Source organism: Panthera leo, chromosome D1, assembly GCF_018350215.1.
Source record: "Panthera leo isolate Ple1 chromosome D1, P.leo_Ple1_pat1.1, whole genome shotgun sequence".
Classification (NCBI taxonomy): domain Eukaryota; kingdom Metazoa; phylum Chordata; class Mammalia; order Carnivora; family Felidae; genus Panthera; species Panthera leo.
Window position 1 is genome coordinate 12,165,001 of NC_056688.1, and position 25,796 is coordinate 12,190,796.

The 25,796-nt window shown below is 49.9% G+C and overlaps 1 protein-coding gene across 5 annotated transcripts in view; it reads left to right on the forward strand.

Moving 5' to 3' along the window:
• The window catches only part of ZBTB16 (zinc finger and BTB domain containing 16), a 188,597-nt gene that overhangs the window by 115,516 nt on the left and 47,285 nt on the right, over positions 1–25,796 (forward strand). For all 5 annotated transcript variants that reach the window (XM_042907251.1, XM_042907249.1, XM_042907248.1 and 2 more), the window contains one exon: positions 14,224–14,310. In XM_042907251.1, coding sequence (XP_042763185.1) covers positions 14,224–14,310 — 87 coding nt within the window. The remainder of the gene's footprint in view (positions 1–14,223; positions 14,311–25,796) is intronic.

A 25,796-nucleotide genomic window follows, 5' to 3' on the forward strand; every position in this document is an offset into this window, starting at 1 on the left:
CCTCTAATTACACCAAACAGACCTGCCTGTTTTCCAGCAGCAGTCCGAGGTCAACTTAGTGGTCCGATTCGCCTTAATAACGCTCGACACGGGAAGGAGCCAGCCCACCTGCATCTTTTGTGTGAGGTCAGCCAGAAGAGGCGAGCTGCGTTTTGTTGTTTGGGGTCAGGCGGGGGGGGGGGGTGGAGTGGGGTGGTGGTTCATGCTAAGAATGGGCACGAAAGTGTGACAGGCCATATTTCTGTTTGGAAAAGTGTGGAGTCTGAAGGCTTCTGAATTTTGAGCCTGCAGACGTCAGTGCCGGAATTGTAATGTAACACCTCAATTATGGTGCAGGGGGTAAGAAAGAAAGACTCGGAAACCTGCAAGCTTCTTTAGATCCACAGCCTGGGCCTCAATTACGGGTTCAGAAACACCAAAGGCAAGCCAATGAGTGTCATTTTTAACCAGTTTGAACATTTTACTACTTCCTAACATCAGAAGCACCCGGGCTGGAGAGCCAGCTTCTTGTCCTCAATAAAGTGATTAAGCCGAATGGGTGTTGGGGGGTATTATTAGGCTGAGAAGGGCTAAAAATAGAAATGCTCTGTTTTCTGAAAGCCACAGCAGGCCCTGGAGAGCCTGGCAGCCACGATGTGCCACCGAGGGGCCTGCAGAAGGGGGAGGGAGGGTGGCAGTCCCCTGGGCTCGGCCTGAGATGGGGCGGTGGGTGTTGTGACGGTCGAGCCAGGTGACGGGCCTCCTTCCCAGCTGTCATCAGGAAGAGAGTAACAGTGAGAGCTGTGCGTTGGTTGGTTCTGCCTTGGTCTTTGCTGGTGTGTGTGTGTGTGTGTGTGTGTGTGTGTGTGTGAGAGAGAGAGAGAGAGAGAGAGAGAGACTGTGAATGAATTTATAGCAACTGATAACTCTGGAGTCTAGAATGGACACCTCAGCCTAAAATTTACATATTTAGCCCCCCAAATGAATTGGATTTGTTTGCTGTTCTTGGGGGAAGGGGTCCCATTTGGGCAGTGAATAAAGGGCAGGTTATAAGGGGCACTTGCAAAGAAGGTGGGGAAAGGGGGAGACCCTTGGAGCCAAGAGTGAGCATCTGTTCTGTAAAGCCTTGCCTAGCTGGCTAGGCTGCCCAGGAAGGGGGGGGTGGGGGATGGAGAGACTTTTTGGTTAAGTGAAGGTCAACCAAGAAAAACTTGGTCTATTTCAGTCTCTGTAGTTTGCTGTCATTCATCAGTGTGAGAGTCCATTTTTCTACTTGGAAGACAATTGATTTTTTTGTTTTGTTTTTTAAAGTTCATTTATTTTGAGAGAGAAAGAGTGCGCAAGCAGGGGAGGGGCAGAGAGAGGGAGAGAGAGAATCCCAAGCCTGTCATGGGGCTTGATCTCACAGACTGTGAGATCAGGAACTGAGCTGAGATCAAGAGTTGGACACTTAACTGACTGAGCCCCCCAGGTGCCCCTGCTGTTTTTTTTTATGATGGACTATCTTGTTTGCTTAGAAATCAAATGGAGAGTGCCAACGAACATCAGTCTGGAAGGGTATTTCTAATTGGGGTTTTATTGTAAGTCATTCCTGAGGGTCAGTTGTACCTTTTCTCCTGTAGAGCCCTACAAGTTTTCATGGCCTTGACCTCGTCCGTCTCCGTACCAGCATCAGGTGGCAGGGTGGGGATGTTTTACAGATGGAGAAACGGTGGCCAGGTAATCAGGCTTCTAAAATATACCCACGTGCTCACCAGAGCCAGATCTAGACCCTGGTGCTTCTGGCTCCCTGTCCGATGGACTGTAATGCCACATCTCTGCACCAAGAAGGAGTTGTTAGCAGGGCAAATGCTCAGTGGAGAGCATCTGACTGCAGGAGGATGGCCTCAGAGCTTGTGGGAAAGACCCCGCCAGCTCCAGGGTGTGGAGGATGACAGAGGACTGGAGCTCCTTCCTTTGGGATCTTTTTCTCCTGCCCTTAATATGAACACTTTATTCTTTAACCCTTGATATTGTCAAAGCCCTCTAGTTAGGTGGGCTGTCCGTGCTGCCACCCCGATTTTGTTTCTTTTTCTTTGATGCTCACTGGCTGTGAGACCTTGGCTAAGCAAACTAAGCTTTTCTTTTCTTTTTTTTAAAGTTTATTTCTTTATTTTGAGAAAGAGAACATGGCGGGGAGCAGAGAGAGAGGGAGAGAGAGAATTCCAAGCAGGCTTTGCACTGCCAGAGCAGAGCCTGACCCAGGGGTTGAACCCACGAACCTGCAAGATCATGACCTGAGCCAAAACCAAGAGTGGATGCTCAACTGACTGAGCCTTGTAGGCGCCCTCTGAACTAAGTTTTTTATACTTCAGTTTTCACGTCTATAAAACAGGGATAATCTTAGAACTGATGGGAGACTTGAATAGTATGTGGCACGTTAAGCAGTTAGTATGGTGCTTATTCCATAATGTTCGATAGATGTCAGTTCCTTGTATTCTTGTTGTTCCCGTCAGTGCCACAGCATTATTACTCCTCACTGCAGGGCGGCCCTTGTGGGACCCCTAGGGCCCCGGGAGGGGAAGGGTTGGAGCCAGTTCTGTTGCTAGGCGCCTTCATGTGCATCTCGCCTCACTTAAACCTCCCGACTCCCTGTGGCCCCATTGCCGAGTGAGTGGTGCCCTCTGGAGTTGTGTGGCCTCGAGGTCCTGCTTACAGGGTGGGAGGCGTGCATCAGTGCCTCCCTGGCAGGTGAGGACACCGCGGCTCCCACAGGTTAGTGGGAGGACCAGAATGCAGTTGGGGCCAGGGGAGGCTGCCTTGGCTTCCCTCTGAAGGTAACTCAAGTGAGTGTTCAATCAGAGGGAGTGTCAGGGAATGTTGGGAGCCGGGGTGGTGGCAGACCTCCACTTGAAATTTTGTGGGCAGACCGGGCTTTGATCTTGGCCATTGCCCTTGGAGTGGCCTGGTTTTGCTTTTCTCCATTGTCCAGACAGTCCTCCTGACTCTTTCCCCAGGAGGCGTAGCGGGGGAGGGGCCCCATGCCGGATTTTGGGTGAAGGCGTGTGACAAGGGACTCTGAAAGTGCTTCAGCAGAAAGGAGCAGGGTAATTGAGGTTGAGAGGAGGAGGCCAGAGGGTCAGGCAACTGACAGAGCTTTGAAGCTGCTGGATGCCAGTAGAAACCCGTCTTTACAAAATTCTGAACCTCTCACCTGAGAACACCCAAGTTAGGTCTGGCGGGGGGAAGGCAGTTGTTGGTATCCAAAGGTTGAGGGAATATCCCATAAAATCATGGCAGAAATCCCCACTGACCTTTTTACCTAGTCTCTCACAAATGCCAAGACTGTGGTGTTATCTTTCTTAAACAAAAAGCCGAGCACCTGAAAGCCTTGGTGTTCCCTGGGACCCAGGGGTCAGCCTTCCCCTTGGCCTCATTGGCTCGGCCCGGCTCTGTCTGGCTAATGATTCTCCCGGTGTCTGGACTGTCTGTTCCACTCTGCCTCCCTGATAGAGCAAGGTATTTCCTTGACAAGGAATCCCCTGACTGAACCGGAGAACGCAGCCCCAGCTCAGTTTAGCCAGCACCTCCCCATTGCGAAGGGTTGTAAGCATAGGAGCTCGCTTTTACAGCTACCGCGGGCTCTCTTTGCCATGTGCTTCCAGATTCTTCTCCCACAACAGCCGTTCGTCTTTTCTTCACCCTTAGAGGTGTCCCAGTTTAAAACTTGTCATTTACAGATGGAGAGATTAAGTGGCTCCCCCAGGGCTGTACATCTCAGTCAGGGGGCAGTTGGGGCTCTGAATCCATTTCTCACTGTGGTGCTTCAAGAGAGCTGGGGTGCTCTTGGCCAGCAGGGCCCCCCTTGAGCCCGTTATCCACCTGCCTCATCCAAGGATGCCCCTCTGTCGTCCCAAACATGAGAGTACCATGTGTGGGAGATCCCCAGGGAATGCAAGGTGTCCTCTCTCCTAGGGCATTCATTATAGGCAGACCTTCCCCCAGGAACTGTGGGGCTGGAATATTATGGGCTGAAGTTCTAGAAGGCTCAGGCCAGAGGCTGGCCTTCTAGAGCTCCACAGCTTGATAAAGTGGAACTTTATCCATAACTATTCAGGCACCTGCTGCGTACCACGTATTTCATAGGGCTAATAGCCCCATTTTATTTTATTTATTTATTTTTTAATGTTGATTTTTGAGAGAGAGAGACAGAGAGACAGAGAGACAGAGCATGAGCAGTGGAGGGACGGAGAGAGAGGGAGAGACAGAATCCAAAGCAGGCTCCAGGCTCTGAGGTGTCAGCACAGAGCCTAATGTGGGACTTGAACCCACAAACCATGGGATTATGACTTGAGCTGAAGTCAGACGCTTAACCAACTGAGCCACCCAGATGCCCCAATAATCCCATCTTAAAGAGGGAAGCGAGGGTACAGAGTTGGTCCCAGGACCCTATCGCCAGCGAGGAGAACTCCACAGCAGGTCTGGCCACTAGCTGCCGGGGGCTTCACCTCAGGGAGCTGTCTGGTTGGCATAACATGTCTGGAAGAAGTCCGTTCTGTCAGAGTGGGGGCTGACATTCTCATAACGAGAGAGGCTTTTGTGTCATTGCATTGATCACCACCATACCTTGATTAGCCAGTCATGGAAGTTGCCTGGGGAAGAAATGGGTTAAAGGCAGTGCTAAGGGGAACCCCCAAATCAATACTCCTACTTAGACTTCAGGAGAGTTGCATGTTGTTTTCACAGTGACAGGTTTATCCTCCCACTTGTATTTTATTTAAAATAATTCACCTTAAATAGGTTTGCACTCATTCCAGTAGGAGGATGATAGTCAAAACTTGGCCGTGAGTATTGAGGGCCGACTGGAAAGGCGCCATTTCTTTGACCTTCTCCCAAGGAGGTGTGGTTGGGCCCTGCCTTTATTTCCACATTGTTGGTTTGTAGAGGGGATTGTTGGACATGCACAATCGACAGTGCCTACTGCCTTCTTTTATCTTGCTCTTCCCAGAGAAAGTCTGATGAAGACTTGTCCAGAGTAGGAGCTTTTTCTCCCTTTGTTAAGGTAATTTTTTAAATGTCAAAAACATGTTTTTTGAGAGAGAAAGCAAGTGCATGAGCAAGAGAGGAGCAGGGGGAGAGGGAGAGAGAAGGACACCCAGCGTGGAGCCCACCGGAGGCTCAGTCTCACAACCATGAAATCGTGACCTGAGCTGAAGTCAAGAGTCGGACACTTAACCTACTGAGCCACCCATGTGCCCCCTCCCTTTTTTTGTTCTTTGTATTTTGGCTCAGGGGCCTAAGAATACTTTGAATGTTATGATATGTTTAGTGCATACATCGGATGTGTGCGTGGAGCCCACACATTGACAGTGGGGGAGAAAGTAATGGCAATAGTGAGGATGTTAATGACAGCTCACATTGATTGAGCAGCTCCTGTGGGTCAGGCATGGTGTTGCAGATTTTACATATACTGTTTAAATTAATTGTCACTCAACCCTGTGAGGCGGCTGGTCTGTGCCTGTTTTATAGGTGAAGAAATAGGCACAGAGAGGAGAATTAGCTTGCCCAGGGTGGTGGCTAGAAGTGATAGAACCAGGACTTGCTCCTGGTTTGCTTGATCCCCAAGCAAGGGTTCTTAACTTGTCTGGGGCACAGCTGTATACTGAGCATACGTGCTTGTACTGGCTAGGGGCTGTGTTACTAAGCCTGTTGGGTTCCTGCTGGTGCTGAAAGTGGTGACAGAGGAGCAAGGCCCTCTGAGAACTGAGTTGCAGGGATAAGGGACAAGGTGGACCTATTCTCTGTGTGGGACATGAGCTCAGGACCGACCGTAGGATCCTGGTGACAGCCAAGGGCACCAGCGCACCATGGGGACCTCCTGATAGCATGAGGTTTATGGGGTAGGGTAAGAAATGCTCTCTCAGACTAGAGAGGCCTCATGATTTCCTTTTGACCCATTCCACAGTCTCCTCTGAGTGGACATTTAGTCACATGTGGGGGGTCCATCCACGGAGCATGTTATTGATGGGAAATTGACTTCTAGGGATCTGAACACCTGCCCGTTGTGGGCCCCGATTATTCTCCATCTCTGTTGCACAGCTTGCACACTGCCTGGTGGCTTCCTCAGTCCTGACTTTGATTGGGGCCCGCACTCGTAGTCCATTCACCCCACTGTCCTGTAGCAGATGCCCTTCTCCCACCTCCTTGTCGGGTAGACCAGCCCTTGGACCATATCCCGAGCCATTCGGTAGGGGCTGGACGTCTTCTGATCAGTCCACATCTGCCCCCCAGTGCTTCCCCTTTCCCCTCTCGCCCGAATGAGTGCCCCTTACAGAGATTCTGGTTCTGGATCAGTTTTTGTTTTGTTGATAAAGGAGAAATGGTGAGCGAGAAAGAGAGCGGGCAAGCTCGCCTTCCAGCTCCTCTCGGGGAGAGAACGCATCTCCCTGAGCAAAAGAACACGCAGTGCTGGCCTTTGGAATTGGCAGCCAGAGTACTGTTCTCTGTCTGATAAGAGGTACTGTAAATAAAACTGTCCACCATGGCCCGCTGTAAAATGCCCCGTGTCTGTACTCATTGTTCTGACAGCTTATGCTTTTTTTGGGTCTGCTGTTTTGGTACACTCTGTACTTCCTTATGTAAGCAGGCATGCATATCTCATCAGAACATTCAAGATGTTTATTTTAAAATCTCAAGGAATTAAAAGAAAAAGGACACACTACTCAACGTTAGATGCTGGCAAATGTTAAGTGTTTTTTCAGCGGTTTCCCCCACCCCCTCCCCGCCTTCTTATTAGCATGGAGGGGTGGGGGGGGAGAGGGAGGGATTTTGAATTTTTTTTTCTTCTTTCATTGGCTTCTGCCGTATTGACTTCAGAGAGACACCAGCCCACATCTGACTGTGCTCAGCATTGTTTGTCTACCCTCCTTCCTGGATGCTTGGGACCCCCAACCCTGTTTCTGGTTGGGAAGGGGGGGTGGCGTCCAAGGTGGTGGTGGGGGGAGGACAGCTGTGGGGAGCCTGTCGAGCGAGCTTCTGCGGGATTTCTGCGCTGTTGTCATTGGAATGCTAGGCGTTTATAGAAAGCTTTGTGGTTTTGAAAGTGCTTTCCTGGCCGTGTCTCCTTCGATTCCTTCGAGTCGGGATGATCCGTAGCACTGAGTGAAAGTGGCCCCGACACAGGGATGCCTTAGACTATCTCCAGCCTCCTTGAGGGCCGTGGTGACTGCCTCCTTTCTTTTCACCCAGCCTGAACCTGCTTTGAACCCTCCTCCTTCCAATAGCCCCGGTCTGACCTCCTGGAGGTGTCGAGAAGTCAGGGAGAGATGGGACAGGGCAGGAGTCTGGGATATTCTGAGTGGTCAGGTACTCTTGCTCCCCCAGTATAACACATAAGGCACCCTTGAGCCCTCACCTGCAGGATCCCTGGGAGACTGGCAGGGCAAGGATGTCTATCTGTCTGTCTGTCTGTCTGTCTGTCTCTCTTTACCACTGAATCTCAGATAAGCGCTCTGCCTGGGCTGTGGGTGGGGGCCACACAAATTTCTGCCAGCTGGTTGAGGGTCCACTCTGGCCATCAGAGGCCTCCTCAGACAGGAGACTCTGAGTGTCCTGGGGGAGGGGTTGCTTCTCTTCTTGCGGGGGTCTGAGTCCTGGGCAGCCGGTGGGTAACAAAGGGCTGAAGGGGAGGAAATTGTGATCCAGGGCAAGCAGAGAGCCCACTCCCAACCTTTCCTTTCTTCGCTCCCAACTGCCTGAGTACCAGCCAAGACCATGTCCTTGAGTTTTAAAAAGGGGCAGTGGAGAACCTAGAGTGTGTGGAATAAGGACTCTGCCACCCCCTAGGGGACAGCCTGGCAGTGCCCTGAATGGCCACTGCCCTCTTCCCGGGCCAGTTCTGTGCCTGGAAGCCTCGGGAGAGTTTCTGTGTTTATCAAGCCTTTAGGACCGCAGCTGCAGGGCAGGTAAAGAGCAGGGGACTGGGATCGCGCAGGGAAGAGACATACTGCAGCCCTGCTCACACGGAGCTTACCGTCTGCCGGGGAGGAACGAGAAGAGCTGGGCAGCACAGGACACTTGAATTGGGCTCCTGGGGCTCACGCGGGGAGGATTTAAGAGCCAGGTTGGTGAATAGCTGCCCGTACTGACATGTTGGTCCTTTGACAGATTTTCCTGCTCCCCTCAACAAGACAACCACTCACCTTTAAATTAGAGGGATGAGGTGTGTGTGTGTGTGTGTGTGTGTGTGTGTGTGTGAGAGAGAGAGAGAGAGAGAGAGAGAGAAAGAGAGAGAGAAAGCGAGTGAGCAAGAGGTCAGAGTGAAATATGTCTTTATAAATGGGAGACTCACTTTACACAAGATAAATGGCCTCCAAATAACTGTACATTGAACTTCAGTAAAATCAATCATATTTTGCACAGAGGAGTTCTTTAAAGGAATCGTAACCCTGGGCTGACTGGTGGTGATGATGGCTACTCCTTGCTGGCTGTGTGGATCCCCTGGATAGAGGTCCAAGCCCTTCTCCCACCTTGCCAATTCCTCTGAGGGCCTTATTCTTCCCATTTTACAGAGGAGGTGACAGACCCACTGAGACCTGGCAACTTTCTGGGGTCAGGGTTGCAGCTCATGACTAGCCTCGCTGGGATTTGAACTCTGATCCGTCTGACCAGAATCCTGAGCTCTTAAGCATGCTCTCCTGCCCGCTGAGGTATAAATAACATCAGTGAGCTCCTGTGTCCCGCAGAGTGCTTGGTGATTGACAAAGGAGTGTGTGTTCACTAATGTCCATCTTCCCCTTTGACCCTCGCAGCAGCAGGTACGGCCATCTTTGTTTCACAGCTCGGAAGGAGGGCCACTCTGGTGGCCGGGCTGGCCTGGGACCCAGTTCTCCCCACTCCGAGTGGCGCTGTTCACTCAGCTCTGTAATCGCTAGGGAGGATGGCGATGGTCCAGCCCGCTGTATCTTCTGGCTGTTCCCTCTCTGCTGTAAATTCCCGTCCCTGCGGTCCACCCCCTTGCTCCCCAGCTCTCCCTCTACCTGCACTGACTCCATTCCAACCCGCTGGCCTCCTCACTCCTCCTCTGTCTGGAATGGGCTTCCATAGACAGGGCTGTTTCTTCTTTCCCCTTTCAGCTTTGCGCTCAGAGGCCAGCTCATCAGAGAGCTCTTCCCTGCCTACCCCATATAAAATGGTGGCCCCCGGCCCTCTGGGTCCCAATTCACTTCATTTGTGTCTCTTTTTATCACTACCTAGTTTGTATTTACTGGGTTTTTTAAAATGTGCCTTTCCTTCTAGAATGTAAGCTCTCTGAGGACAGGGGTTTTTGTCTCTTTTGTTCATTTGCTGTAATCCACCTTGGGGCATATTCTTACTGGACATGCAAAAAGCATCCCTGTGCATAGGAAAGATACGACAAGGTGTGGTCATCCCTGAGCTGTGACGTGCTGTTCTTCCCACTCCAGGAGGAGCCCCAGGAAATTTTGTGGGGGATAAATGCTGATCTACCCACGTGTACCCATTGTGTTCAACTGGCATGACCTCCTTCCTTCCCCCCATCCCTCCCTCGCATTGATGCTTTATAAATGTATTAGGGGCTGAATGATGTCACCGTAATGCGTTTTGGGAAGACCCATGTGGTTTATACACACTTGAATTGCTTTGAATGCAAACCTGACATCATACTGAAGGCAGCAACGAACAACATATGCACAGTAAACAGGCAGAGACTGTCTTATTGATTAACAGATGAGGCCTCTATTATTGATCAAAGCTTGGCGAGGAAATTTATCACTTTTAATTTCAGGGCTGCCAAATATTTCTGCCTCTGAGCCAGCCATTACAGAGACAATTTAAAGGCACATGCCTCCTTGGGAAGAGGGGGGTTCTGCCTCTCTCTGCTGGGCTCCTGTGCCCTGGAACTGCCTATCTTTGGTGCGGGGCTCGCCCTGGGGAGTTGGGGAGAGTCTCAGTGGGGGAGGGGGAGTACTAGGGCTTACATGAATGGGGCCTGAAGTGGGAGCCAACCTTTGTGGTGTCTGTGTGTGCTGAGGGTTCTGACCAGTCTGGGTGGGTCAGACTCTGCACTGACGAGGCCAGGGGACTTTCACCTACTCGGCTCGACTTTGTGACTTCAGCAAGGCAGGGGTGGAGACGGGAAGCTCTGAGGGCAACCAGATGTGGTCAGGCTTGGGCCAAGCCGGCAACCTTGACTAGATCACATGTGCTAATCTGTTTTTATCTTCATCTTGAACTTGTCTGATGGTACACATCCGGCCCTTTATTTCCTACCTGGCCTCCTTCCTTTCTCTCTGCTTCTCAGTCATTGAAACAGATGCTGCGATGACCTTATTGATGGCTGTTTTCTAAGAACCCTCCGTACCACATCCCTTCAAGGTGGCGGCATAGAGGTTCCTCACCTGGTTGCAGGGCTCCTGCACGAGGCTGAGCTCCCAGGGCTTTCCAGCCCCTGCTTTCCTCCTTGGGCCTCCCCATCATCTTTCTTCTTTAGGGAGTCGTGAGAACTGTTCAGAACCAAAGAAAGAAATGCAGTTACAGTCCGATCCCTTACAAATCACAGAAAATCATTGCTGGCTAATGATTCAGGACTGGAGAGAGTTCCTCATTTCTAGAAGGCTGTGGCTTCCTCTACCCCCCTCTGGTCCACTGTGCTCTTTGAGGTCCTGGCTGCATTTCCAGAATAAATGGATGAAAAGTGGTCCTGGCTGCCACCTGAGTGATCACACATTGTGACTGTCTTTCCACTGAGTTTCTTCGAAAGCTCTTTCTTAAAGCTTTAGAAGCCACGTGCAGGTCCTTGGCCCAAGGATACCCAGCAGCTTGAAGAGATACCTGGAAGTGATCAAGACCTCCCGGTCTCCAGGAAAAACTCAACTCGAGACACCTAATACAAATGGCAGTATTTGTATTGAAAGCTCTTTTTATAAAAAAAAAAAACAACATTTTTTAAATGTTTTTATTTATTTTTGAGACAAAGAGAGAGCATGAGCAGGGGAGGGGCAGAGAGAGAGGGAGACACAGAATCTGAAGCAGGCTCCAGTCTAGGAGCTGTCAGCACAGAGCCTGATGCGGGGCTCAAACTCACTGCAAGATCATGACCTGTGCTGAAGCCAGACGCTTAACTGACTGAGCCACCCAGGTGCCCCTGTATTGAAGGCTGTTAAGGAAAAGTGACTCCATATCTTCCCTAAGGGCATTTTATCATTCATTTATTTAGTCAACTCATATTTATTGAGCACCTAGTAGAGGGTAAATTTTGCTCATCAGTAGACAAGGTCAGTGTCCTCACAGGGTTTGCCTTCTACCTTTCCTTCTACCCTTCACTGGCAAGAACTGTTTATTGCTGTTTAATTTAAGCCTATACTGGTGCAAATTGTATTCTTAGTACTGTTCCTTATAGTACGTGCTATTACTCTAAGGCGGAGGTTTTTAAAACTTGTTAAAAAGTAGTGGAACCATTTTTCCAGCTAGAATTTTATGCAAAACTTTGATGTATAAACGGGATGTATTGGAATTTTATTGTTTTCAGTTGGGGGGAGGAAGCCCATACCTCCCCTTCTTATCCATGAAGCATCTTTTCAGAGGGAGCCCTAGAGTACAGAGATTAAGAGCAGAGGGTCTGAAGTCAAGCTGCCTGGGTTTGAATCCACTTCTGGTGCCCACTGAGCAACACTGGTCAAGCTACGTAACCTCTTGGAGGTTCGCTTTTCTCATCTGCTGAATGGAGTAATAACAGTATGATCTTTTTTTTTTTTTTAATCTATTTTGAGATAGGGAGAGCACGAGTAGGGGAAGGGCTGAGAGAGAGGGAGAAAGAGAGAATCCCAAGCAGGCTCTGCACTGTCCGTGCAGAGCCCGACGCGGGGCTTGAACTCACGAACCGTGAGATCATGACCTGAGCCAACGTCGGAAGCGTGACCCACTGAGTCACCCAGGTGCTCCAGCAGTTTGGACTTTTAAAAGCCGGCAGGATCAGAGGAGATGATACAGGATGCATCATGCCTGCTGCATGGTAAAGCCTCAGGAAATCTGAGATGGTTGGAAAGCAGCACTACTTTTCTACTACGAATATGTGTAAGAAGTTCTGCCTCTTACAAGACTCTAATACAAAAGTAACACACAGGCACACTCAAGGCAGTGCTCAGATGCGTAGAAAGGAGCACGGCGTGGGGCCTCTTGGAGAGGGCAGGGCAGAGCCCGTGTGCTCTGTGCGTGCACAACCCGTCTTGAGAATGGAACGGGGCAGCAACAGACAGAACTGGGACCCAGCTGTGCTCCAACTCAGGGAGGGACGAGCGGCTCCCGTCAGGGCCGGTGAAGACAATGTCCGTGGAGCTGGGTGGCTAACCGCTCGGGCCTCGAAGTGACGTGGAGGAATTCAGAATCAGTGTAAATTTTGAGCCCCGTAGAACTTCTCGGGCAACGAGTATGAAGGAAACAAGTAGCCTTTTAAGGCACGGTATCTGTGGGGTGAATCAGAGGACATCTGGTGGTGGGGCAGCCATTGAGTCTACCAGTGTTCTGGGCACCACCTGGCAAGGGCCTGGGTAGGGGCAGTGACAGTACGTGTCGGAAGAGATGCACCTGGAAGGTATTTTTTAAGGGGGGATAGATACACGTCCCCCCTTTTCAATATTTATTTATTTTTGAGAGACAGAGGGAGAGCAGGAGCAGGGGAGGGGCAGAGAGAGAGGGAGATACAGAATCCCAAGCAGGCTCTAGGCTCCGAGCTGTCAGCACAGAGCTCGACACGGAGCTCACACTCATGAACCGCGAGGTCACGGCCTGAGCCGAAGTCAGACGCTTAACTGACCGAGCCACCCAGGCGCCCCTCGAAGATACTTCGAATGAAAGCTGCCTAGGGTTGTGGCAGGTGCCCTGTGGCTGAATAACATATGAGAGCCTTGAAGACCGTTAGCGACTGGGAAAAAATCCTGTTTGTCTTGATCCTGTGGCCTTGTCTCTCTGAGCCTCGTAAAAATAATAGTTCTACAAAAGTCGATCAGTTTGAATCGCACTGAATTGATTTTGTTTATTCCACAAATATGTCCAGTAATAGGGTCCCCCCCTGGGTGTCAGGAAGATACGGCTGTGTGTGGAGTGACACAGTCCCTCCCTTGGGAAGCTTAGAGTGTGGCAGGAGACAGGGACGGGTCCACAGGCATTTAGAAGAGCGCATGGTGAGCCGTCGATCTGGAACATACAGGGTGCTGCCGGAGCGTAAGGAGGGGCTACGTCATCAGGACGCGGGGGCAGAGGTTATGGACGCTGGTGCATATACTTGGTGCTAAACTGGGGTGGGAGTGAGTGACCAGAAGGTCAGACACAGGAGGAGCGGGAGGATGGGTGAGGCCTGTCAGTGAGGGAGAGCCTGGCTCCTCCAGGAACCAGACTGGCCGAGTGGACCGGAGACCAGGGAGCGAGAGTGAGGGAGGGGGAGAGAGATGAAGCAGGGAAGATGAGCACATCAGGAAGTGCTTTGTGTGTCTTGGTGAGGAGGTTACATTTTATCCTGAAGACACAGGGGAGTCGTTCAGGGATTTTTGAGTGGTCAGGTGCAGGGGGTGGTTGGGACAGACAGTCTAGTTTGGGACATACTGAGTTAGGGGCTATCCAAGTAGAGGTACGTCAGCATTTCCTACCTTCCCATAAGGTGTAACCTAAGCAAGGGGGCCCATTTCCCCTCGTATTCTTTTTTTTTTTTAATGTTTATTTATTTCTGAGAGGGGGGGAAGGGGCAGAGAGAGAGAGAGAGAGAATGTCAAGCAGGGTCTATCCTGTTTAGCTCAGCTAAACGCGGGGCTCGAACTCACAAACTATGAGATCATGACCTGAGCCGAAATCAAGAGTCAGACGCTTAACTGACTAAGCCACCCAGACGCCCCCCCCCTCCCTTATATTCTTTAGCCCTCTCTGTTCCTCACTTGGAGTCAGCCCCCGCCAGAATCTGCCTGCTTCTTGGGGCATGTCATCTGGACCCCATCTCTGCTTGTGTTGGTTATTCTGATTTTGTTCCCTCTTCTCTCTGGGAGACCCCTGGATGGCGACATCTGGAGCTCAGTTGGGGGTTTGGTCACAACCTGGAGGAGGGGCTGGGCTGGCTGCCAGGGCCAAGCCCTGTCCCTGCCTTGATCTCCACAGGTGTCCAGCCACCTTCCCTAGTGTCTTTCTGCACGATTCTGACCCAGGACCCCTTCCCCACAAGTGGAATATCACTCTCATGGTAACGTCTCCCCTTTCTTCCAGCGGGTGCCAAAGCCTTTGTCTGTGACCAGTGCGGAGCCCAGTTTTCGAAGGAGGATGCCCTGGAGACCCACAGGCAGACCCATACTGGTGAGTTGACAGCTTCCCATCCTGCAGCTCCTCCAATGTGCCAGCACACGGATACCAAGGGACTTGGCGACACCCTCTTTCAGCACATGTGACCTCCATTCCTGTCCTGGGGAGCTGTGGGGGGGGATGGCTTGTGCCACAGTCAGCTACTCCCGTGTGTGGGGCTGGATGGCAGGAATGTCCAAGTGTGACCTTGCCCTGTAAGAACAGCAGCCCTGGATGAGGCCCACCGTCTCTGCGTCTAACAGGCCACTGACGTCCCGTCTTCACAGAGCCCTGTAGCACATTCTTGTTGAAGTCTTAGAAGGTCCGTGATGCTACCTAGCATCCCCTTCCCTTGGTGAACGTTCTGGAAACCTCTCGCACTCCATCTGTATACCTCTGAAACCCTCAGTGGCCACAGGGGGCCGGTCTGCCATCTGTGAGTCGAGTCATTGTCTAAAAGAAAGCAGTGTGTACATATGACGCGTTCGAACCATTTAGCCGGCGATGTCACTGTATTTGTTGTCAGAGCACTGATTGCTTGGCATCAGTGCCCCTCACCACCGCCGTACTCCGTCTTCTTTGCTGTAGCTCAGTGCTGTACTTGACCTCACCTGGCCCGTCTTTCCGTAACTCTGTAAAGCAGGAGGCTACTCCCGTGTCATGGATGAGGACCCTGCGGCTCAAAGGAGGGTCAGTGACTTGCCAAGTTAACAGTGGGGCCCAGGAGTGTTGCAGCTTGGACAGCCTGGGTTTCTCCTTGGCTCTGACCTTCCTGTCTGTGAGATCATGGATTCGTTATTTGAGGTTTTTTTTCATGCATATTTATTTTTCACAGAGAGAGAGGGAGAGGCAGACTGTGCATGAGCAGGGCAGGGGCAGAGAGAGAGGGAGACACAGAACTTGAAGCAGGCTCCAGGCTCCATGCTGTCAGCACAGACCCCACTATGAGGCTCGAACTCACAAACTGTGAGATCATGACCTGAGCCTGAAGTCAGACGCTCAACCAACTGAGCCACCCAGGTGCCCTGATGAGTCCATTATTTAAACTCTCTTACTGTGGTCATCTCATCTGTTAAAAAAGTGGAGTCATGATAGTACCTACCTCCACAGCAGAGTATTGTCGTGGGGATGAAGTAAAATACTTTATTTGAAGTGCTTTGCAGAGTGTTTGGCTCATAGTAAGCATTTGTTAAATAGGGGTAAATAAATGTATTTAAAATGTAGTAAATATTTATTGATTTCCCACCAGGTGCCTGGCATGCTTGTTGAATATAAGGTATAGTAACATCCAAGACAGGTAGCATTCCTGTCCCCTCGTGGCACTGAGATTCTAATAGGGAGACAGTTTAGGCAAATAAGTATATGATATAATGTCAGATGATAATAAGTGTTAGTAAGAAAATAAAGCAGGATAAGGGAAAGAGTGTGATAGGAGAAAAGTGGTATTTTATATTAAATAGCTTGTCTTCTCTGAGAAGGTGACATCTGAGCAGAGTCCTGATGTGAGGGAGTGAGCCACTCAGAGGGAACAGGTGCTTGCCGAAGCCCTGAGGCTGGGCCAAACCTGACCAGCTCGAGGACCAGCATGAGGAGCAGGGGGCAGGGGAGAGGTGGCAGGGGGTGAGGTGCAGAGAGGGTTGGCACAGGAGGTCATAAATCAGGTGGGTCTCTCAACCCTAGTAAGGAATTTAGATTTTATTCTGCACATGCTAAAAGTCCACTGGAGGGAGATAAAACATTTGCAAATCACATACCTCATGAGGGACTTACAGTTAGAAAATATAAAGTCCACTTACAACTCAATAATAAAAATACAAATAACGGGCAGAAGATCAGCATGGACATTTCTCCAAAAACAGACAAACAGTCCATGAGCGCATGAAAAGATGCTTGGTGCCATTAGGCCATTGTAAGGGAAATACAAATCGAAGTGACAACGAAGTAGTTTTTTATACTTAGCAGGATGTGGCTGCGGTACAAAATGTAGGCAGTAGGCAGCGTTGGCGAGGACATGGAGAAATCAGAACCCTTATACAGTACTGGTCAGCAGGTGAAATGATGCAGCCGCACTGGACAGCCGTCTGGCGCTTCCTCCAAAAGTTAAATACAGAGTTACCATTTACGTAGCAGTTCTACTCCGAGGTGTCTATCAAGACACCTGAAAACCTATGTCCTCACAAAAACTTGCACGTGACTTTATAGATGCATTATTCGTAATAGCCAAAAGGTAGAGATAACCCAGTGTCCACGGATGGATGGATAGACAAAATGTCGTTTATGTGCAGAATGGAGTATTATTTGGCTCTAAAAAGGGATGGGGTACTGATCACACTCTGCAACATAGATGAACCTCACAAACGTGATGCTCAGTGACAGGAGCCAGTCACAGAAGGCTGCGTGTAGTGTGGTTTCATTGATAGGAAACAGCTAGAATGGGCAAATCTATAGGCAGAAAATAAATTAGCAGGTGCCAGAGGCTTGGGTGAGTTGAGGAGACCTGGGGAATGACTGCTAATGGGTATGGTGTTTCCTTTTGGAGTGATGTCATTGTTCTAAAATTGATGGTGATGGTGGTGGCACAATTTGGAATGTATTAAAAAGTATCAAAATGCAGTTTATTTTTATATTTATTTGAAGATTTTTATTTTTAAGTAATTTCTGTACCCAACGTGGAGCTTGAACTTACAACCCCGAGCTCAAGAGTTGCTCTACCGACTGAGCCAGAGGGCTCCCCAAACCATATAGTTGAAATGCGTGAATTATGTGTTATATGAAATATATAAATGATACCTCAGTAAATCATGGCACCCTACATGCACCACACACAAATGTATGTGCATAGACATTTATAGAAAAAAGGAAATAATGGTCCCTTGGAGGGTTTTGAGTGGGAGAGTGGCATGACTTGATTTATGTGTTTAAAAATGCACTCTGGCTCCTGTGTTGGGAATTGACCATGGTGGTTGCTGTAGTGAACTACTCCAACACTAGATTAAAGCAACAAAGTGTTATGATCTCTGACGGCTCTGTGAGTTGACTGGGCTCAGTTGGGTGGTTTTCACTTGGGGTCTCTCACGAGATTGCAGTCAGGCGCTGTCTGGGTCTGGGGTCATCTGAGGGCTCGATGGGGCTGGACATCTGGGATGGCTTCCTCGCTCACGTCTGTGACTCTCAGTGCTCTGCCATGTGGCCTTCCTCTATAGCAGAGTGGCCTGGACTTCTCACATGACAGCTCAGGGCCTCAGGAGTCTGGAAACATAAGCTGTCAGCTCTGTTAAAAGCCGGGCTAGAGACGTCTAGCATCGCTTCTGCCATGTTTTATTGGTCAAAGCGGCCCCAGACTGAAGGGGTGGGAGACTCGACTCCCCTTCTCTAGGGGTAGTGCCAAACACATACTGAGTGTTGTATGGCAGTCATCTTGGGAGACTGACTGCCAAGCTACCGCAGGGGACTAGCATGGAAGAAAGAAGTCTTTCCTGGTCTGCTGCTGGTACCATTACTTTCAGCAATATTTCCTCGTCCTGTGATCTCACAAAATCTGCCTTTCCTGAGTGGAAAACACAGTCTCGGTCTGTTCCGCCCTGGCCCGTGACGACTAGAAGAGTGCTTTCTAGGTGAGCATCTCCCTGGCTTGGTTATGGAGAAGGTGACTTGGCCAGGTGACTTTGACCAGGGTTCCAGACCTGGTTATCTTGAAAGCCAGGGGAAGACCCAGGTGTCCCCAGGTCCCAGCCAGCTTCTTAATGCTGGACCACATGAAGTGGAGAATCTCGCTCTGAGAATTCTGATCTGGGGCCTGTGGAGACTGAGTGGTGAGCCAGCTTTCCCAAATAGCTTAATCTGTCCACACAGATTAAATCAGCAGCAGGGAGCAAGCCACCTCTCAGCTGGGATCAGAGGAGGTGGCTGAGTCCCTGAGGGGTGAGCAGATGGGGGAGGTTATTTGCAAACAGGCCTCATGCACTTACTGAGCACCTTGTGTGTGCCTGGCACCCACTGCGGATACAGCAGTGATCATTACAGACATGATTTCTATTTTTTTTCAACCCATTTTATGGAGATATAATTCACATACCATACAGGTCACCTGTTAAAAGTATACAGTTTAATGATTTTTGGTATATTACACCATTTTTAGAATCGTGACAAAATATCTATCACATAGAATTTGCCATTTAATAATCATATTTAAGCATACAATTCAGTGGCGTGAATGCCATTTCAACCTAGTTTTTTAGAATCTGGGTTGATGTGGCTTTGAAAGTTGGGAGCCATCTTAGGTCCAATGCTTTTCTAGGATTTATTAAATTAAGTGAGTGAGGGTTTGAAAGTGGCCAACACCTTCCAGAAAAGGATATTTGTTTCAGTGGTTGGAAAGAGCCTGGAGTTTGAGTCTGAAGCCTGGGACGGGGCTCTGACTCCGCTCTCTGGGAGGTGGTTGACCTTGACTTGTTCCTCATCCTTTCTTCCCTAGAGGTCACCTCCCCCGCAAAAGGAAAATAGTGTGATCCTTCCTATGGCAGAGGCGGGCCCGGCCCATCCAGCCTCACTTCCACTTTTTCTCCAGGTTGAGTCAGTGGAGCTCTTGAAAGGGGTGAGAAATGGGAAAATGAATCCAAATGAGGGATGACAGATGAAGGTGGGTGCTTCCTGAAAGGCTCCCTCTGCGCCTGGGCGTGAGCTGTGGGCCAGCTCCCCCGGTTGGCTGGGAGCACTGGGACACTTGCTGGTGCAGGCTGGCGGGCTGGGCTGCCTTATCCTTTGGCAAGGAGGTGACTCTTCTGACACCTGGCGGAGCTCATTTATAGTTGTGTTGCCTGCGGAACCCAGGTAGCTCCCTGGCCTCCCCTCAGAATCCCTGAAGGAACACCGCTTGAAATCTGTCTTCCATTTCTGTTGTAAGAAAGGGGGCCCACGAAGTAGAGAGAGGCCTAAGTATAAGGAACACTGACAGTAACACTGAAGTTGCTGGATTGAGAGCAGCTGACTGCGGTGCCAGGTGCCATTGGAGAGCCACCAGGAGAGCAGAGAGAGTTCTGAAGAGGGAGAGGAGCCGCGGAGACCCTGGGGAGAAGGAAAACCATGGCATTGCTGCTTTGTGTTTCTGATACCTTAGTTGATAAAATCCGTTTCTGTCTCATACCCAGTTGATAGATGAGAAAGTGGAGGCCTAGAAGCCACCTGCTAGGAAGTGGAGAGCTGGCACTTGACCCAACTCCAACTCCACTGCTCTTTCTACTGCCCCCCAGCTGCCTCCACAGTGACTTAACTGTTGTCCACGAGTGGGTGGCCGCACAGTTAGGGAGTGCCTGTTCAGAGATCATTTTGCTCAGGGCCCTGTCTGGGCAGAGCTCTTTTGGATCCCTGTGACCCATTTAACTAAGAATCCTCAACACCCTGATTCCCCCTCTCTCCCTCCTGGGATGGGATAGAACTTCCCTGAAAAGAATCGCTTCTAGGAGTGCCATGCCCAGGGCCGCCATGTTGGGGACTGACAGCTAACCTGTAGTAATGCATCAGATGGGTGATCATGGTGTCTTTGTGGGGTGGGGTGGGGGCTTGAAACTGAAAAATGAATTTTGTAGAAAGTAGTTTTCATTCCATTGTAGCCAAATGAATGGCATTTTCCCATTCCACCCTTTTGACCCCACTTACCCTGGCTTCTCTCCTGGGTGTGTGTGACTTCTCCTACATCCCTTGCCCTGACATCTTGGTGGGCTCAAGCTGGTGCTCTGGGAGGCCTGCTTACGGTTGGGCTGGGCTCGGGCTTTGTTGTCAGACTTTGGTTTTCTGTTTTGGTACAGCGAAGACTTTGAGGAGATAAACAGAGATCACTTTACACCTTTTATATTATGACAAATACATATTGCAAAACACTGCTGCTTCCAAAATGTTTGGGTTGCAGAACGGCGAGGAATTAACAGCTACGCGCCTCCCCGAGATGCCTGTTCTTCATTTACACGTCAGATTTTTTTTTTTTAACTGTTCGGTAAAATAAAAAGTGAGGAAACACGCACACACACATGCATGTAGACACGTCCGTGTGCACCCAGCGCACCGCATAGCTTCTATATCGGGAATGTCTTAAATTAGTAAGGAGTTCTTTAAGTCCAGATAAACTGATAAATACCATTAATGGCTTAATTTATACTCTGGGTTTGAAATTTGACACACGGACACTATCTTGGCTCAGGAAACACAAGTGGTTTTGTGCCAGAGGTTTTAATGACCGATCAGTAATATAAATTGCTGCATCACTGAACAGAAATAGCTTCTCCGTGTCATTTGATCTGGAAACTTCTCCGGCCAGGCAGCAGTTAATAAATTTAAAAATAATTACCCTCTTTATTCAAAGTCAAACTAATTAGGAGTGGGTTTTACAAATCATAATGTTGTTCAAGCCACTGTACATCCCCATTTGGGACCTGAACAGGCCTGGGGGCAACAGACGGGATCGGGTAGCATTAATTAGAGGGCAGGGGAGGTACCTTGGCTGCTGAGCTGAAGGCGACGGGGTTGAGATGGTCGGAGCATGCCCTGCGTGGGAAGGAAGTGGTCTCAGTGAGAGGCCTTGGGGGTGACCTATAGGAACTTTCAGCCTTTTCATTCGTATGTGGGGAACTCAGGGCAGCCGCCTGGCTATGCCCTGAGCAAGACTGGGCCAGGGCCTATCTGTGGAGGTCAGGCCAGAGAGACTGTGAGAACCCAAGGAACAGGAAAGGTGGACTGGATGTCCGTGGCTGCTTGGGGAAGTGGAAAGGATGACCTCTTCGAGGACTTTTACTCATGAGGCAAGTTTGGGCGCTGATAGCGTGACTTGGGTTTGTCTTACAGACTTCAGGGAAGAAGGTGCCCCTTTAGGGCTTGAAGCCAAGAGTCTGAAGTTCAGAGTATTCTAGGCATAGTGACCCCCAGAACTTGGGATCTGGTGTCAGACTGTTTAGATTCCAATCCTCGCGCCGTCCATCACGACCTAGTTTTATGATCTTGGACAAGTTGCTTAACTTCTGTAAACTTCAGTTTCTTCCTTCATAACACAAGGGCAATGATGGTGTCTGTCGTATACAGGGTATGGTGGGGATTTGATAATCCATGCAAAGCACTCAGCACAGGCCTTGCATAGAGAAGGTCTCAGGAAATGGTGGTACTGGTTATGGTCACCGCATCATCAGGATCTTCATCAGAGGCCTCAGAGGGCACCTGTTCCCCACACTGGGTGGGTGAGAAGGGATGGGCCGTGTTGGTGGCAGTGGCGGTGGAGGAATAGCAGCAGCATATAACTGCCTTCCCGGGGTGGAGGTGGGATCTTCCGGGCTCGTGCAGGCTTGTCTTCTGGCCAGGAGGACACTTCCAGTGTACCCAGAGAGCCAACAGCCACTGGAGCTAAGTGCAGTTGGGAGAGGCGAGGGCAGAATGGAGTTCTCTATGTTGAACAGTCCCACAGAGCAGATTCGGTAGGCCTTAGTTACGGCCGTGGTACCGGGTGAATGCTCAGAGCTTCCCAGGGGAACCGCTGCTTACCAGTATCTAAACAGATGACACCGAAGTCTAGGCCAGACAAGTGCCGAGCTGGGGATAGCACCAAGCAGATACTTGACCCTCCAGGAGCACCAGGAGCATGCCCTGCCACGTTTTGGAGGAGGCCTCCTTGGTTGGTACCCTTGAAGGCTCAAGAACCTTGAATCTCTTGCTAGTCTTCTGGCCTATGTCTGTTACCATCAGGAGCCTGGGAATTCTGGATCCTTGCCTTCTTCAAGTAGGACTTTCTGTGTCATCCCACCTTAGGCCCTCCCAGTTCCTTGGTGAGGAAACGAGACAGACACAAGATGGCTAAAGTCATTGCCAAGATTGGGAATTCTGGGGCTAGGAAGTTTAAGGGATGCCTTGGAGGCCCAGGACATTGGGTTGAACTAGACCTCTACACTTGCCCCAAACACATTCAGCTCTCTCATCAGCCCCCAATGTGCCCCACCAGGTCTGCTTGGTTAGTGACTTGAGTTTGCTGCAAACCAGAGGAGACTATGAAGCTGGTTGGTCTCATCATTCCTTCATTGACTTATTCCTTAAGCTGTAAAGTGCCTACTATGTGCAGGCAGCTTTATGGACCCAATGCCTGATGGTGAACAAAACTTGGCCCCTATTTTCCCTGAAGATTACAGTGTTGTGAAGTACATGAACCAATAAAATCCATTTGCTTTGTGTGCAGATAATAAAATAGCTCTACTCTATTGGATATTTTGGAGTTCTACTTTTATTAAGTGTTCACAGCAGTCCCGATACCTATGCTTTTTTCTTACCTATTCTTCGCTAGAGAAAACTGAGACCCAGAAAGATTAAGGAAGACCAGTCCAGGGCGCAGCTAGAATGTGTGCCTGGGCTTCTGCACCTTGAAGCCCATGTTTCAGGGCTGTCTTTCCCTCTCCCAATGGGGCTGGACATCGAACCTCATGTACAGACCAGCAGTCAACTCTGCCTGTTCAGCAGCCTATGAAATCAGGGTTCAGAAGCCCATATTTGTAAAAGAGGGTCAGTTACGAACAAAGAAGCCCAACTAGAATTAGAACCCACGAGTTCTTCCACTCCAAACTTCTCTTTACTCTGACTACAAAATAAGGGCTTTCTTTTGCTGGCCTAGAAAAAGTTGCTCCGTTTCCACATTCCTGGGTCACTGAGGAAGCCACTGGGGCAGATGCAAATGTTGACATGCTGGTTCTCATTGTCTTGGCATTGGCTGCAAGAGGGTCCTGCGGTCTAGAAACCGCTAACCTACCTGTTGGCTGAGAGCAGCCATGCCAAGGGATCTGCTGTCTCCTGAAAGTAGAGAGAGCAGGTGCTGGAGAGAGAGCCCTGCCCCAGAGTCCTGTCCTTGTCATTGTGAAGGAGTTAGGAGGCATCTTGCGGTAGCTCTGGAGGGAGGAGGCAGTGAGGACACACGCACGCACACTCCAGCTGGGTGACCGTCCGCTCCCCTTCGAAGGACCGTCCGCTCCCCTTCGAGCTGCACCCCCACCTCCGTGTTGTAAGCTACCTGCTTACACTGGCCCCTTTCTGATTCCTCATATGTTAATGGTGCTTGGAAAAAGGTACAGGGACAGTGTCTGGCTCTGAACTTCAGAGCAGAAAATGAAGTCCTTATCTGGAGGACATTCTGCAGTGAGTGAGCATGCAGGGGACGGCTGGGGTAGCAGGCGGGGCAGAGGATTTAAAAGGGCGAGCAGCCACATTCCGTCCCTCAGGATGGCTGCCCGCCTTGCCCCTCTCCTGCCCCAGATCTGGCACGGGGGCAGCGCTGGGCACTGAGGAGCCGCGTCAGGGGTGCTGGCTCCTGTCCCACAGCAGTCGGAAAACCAGCAACCGATCTGGCTCCTCCTCCTAAGGGCAGCCGGCACGCCAGGTCCCGGCCTTGGTGGGGGAGGGGGCGGCGGGAGAAGGGCCCCATGAGGGCAAACGACTTCATCTACCTAAAACTTTACGTGCACAAAAAGGCAGAGTGAGCCTCAAACCCCTCTGCCTGAGCTGGAGGGCAACGGGGAAGGACGGGGCAGGAGGTCATCGGAGGAACACATGGATTCCATGCAAGTTGGCCCGACCTCCCCATTGAAAGCATAATAGCATTTGACTTTTATAAATATCAGGGGTGATCTGTATAGCATTTCACGTGGTGTGCCAAGGAATTGAACATGAGAAAGCCCAGGCTCGGGAATGGCCACGGAACGTCACAGGCACTTTGAGAGGGAGAGTCATATGCTGCTGTTTGTACAGTCGGTGCACCAGCATAGACTTACTCTTGACCTCATTTCATGCTGTTACTATAAAGGCATGTTTGATGCCTAATATAGTTTTATTTTCCAAGCACAGGGCTCTCGGCTTTGTTGGAGTTTCTTGCCGTGGAGTATAGGGAAGGAGAACTCAGCTGTCGCCTGCTGGTCCAGATAAGCCATCCTTTACCCTAGTGGTTCTTGGGCCCCTCTGGCCACTTTCTGGTGGGACCCTGATGCTTTATAAGAAAATTAATAAATATAAGTTATATTTTTTATTAATTTTAGAAGTATATTTTTAATAATATATTAAAGATGAATATATATATTAAGGTTTATTTATTTTGAGAGAGACAGAAAGAGCAAGCAGGGGAGGGACAGAGAAAAAAGGAGATAGAGAATCCCAAGCTGGCTCCACGCTGTCAGCACAGAGACCGACATGGGTCTTGAACCCACGAACTGTGAGGTCATGACCTCGGCTGAAGCCAAGAGTCGGACACAAACTGAGCCACCCAGACGCCCTAATAAACTTTATATTTTAGAGCAATTTTAGGTTTCCAGCAAAACTCAGTGGAAAGTACCGAGAGTTCCCATGTGCCTTCTGCCCCCACATATGTACAGCCTCTCTCACTATCAGCGTTCCCTGCCAGAGTGGGATCTTTGTTAGAACCCGTGACCCTTACGCTGACATGCTTGGGTGAGCACCCAAGGCCTACAGTTTACATCAGAGTTCATTCTAGCTGTTGCGTGACCCATGGGTTTGGACAAATGTATGGCAACGTGAACCTACCAGGATTGCATCGTACGGAATAATTTCACCGGCCTCGGAATCCTCCACACTCTGCCCATCCGTGAACAGTACTTGAAGGGGGTTGGTGGTATTTGGTTGTCTCAGGGTTGGGAAGGAAAGTTCACCCAAGGGCACATCTGGGTTGGAAAAGGTTGAAGCTCATGCATTCAGTAGATACACATCTTGAGTGTGTGCTTTGTGCCAGATATTTATGCCGGCCCCTGGCACAGGGATACAGCAGCCAGTGGGACTCATAGGGTCCCTGCCTTCACCTACCTCCCACTGTCACAGAATGATGGTGACTGTCATTGTCGTGTTGAGGGTAGTAGCGTACTATATGGAAGTGACGATGAGTTACAAGATGGGAACTGAGTTCCTGTCCTGACTCTGTCACAGACTTGCTTTGTGACACGGGACACATTGGTTTGTTTTTCTTCCTCTCTCAAATATTGGGTGTGTGAATTGGGCAAGAAAAATTGCTGTTTGGGGGATCCTGTGGTTCCAAGCACAGCCTAAGACATTGCCCTTGATAGCCATTTTTCTCAACCTTAGTTTTTACGTTTGTAAGCTATGAGTAAGTAATACATGGCTGTTGTAAGGACTGAGTAAAATACTACATGTAACGGGTTGAGCCTGGTGCCTGGAAAGTTGCACACGCCTTCAGTGGTGGCTTCTCACTATGATGAGTTTTAGATGTCTACAGGTTCTGTCCCTCACCAGAAGACATGGATTTCTTTCATTTTTTTAGAATCTTACTCAATAAAAATTTAAGTGTATGCTGTGTCTGAAAAAGGGATTAAAGATGAGGCTCTTTTGCCTTTTACTGGTTTTTATTCATTTTTAAATTTTATTTTTACTTAAGAGAGCAAGCGAGAGAGCATGAGTGGGAGAGGGGCAGAGAGCGGGGGAGAGAGGGAATCCCAAGCAGGCTGAGCTTGGGTCTTGAACCCACA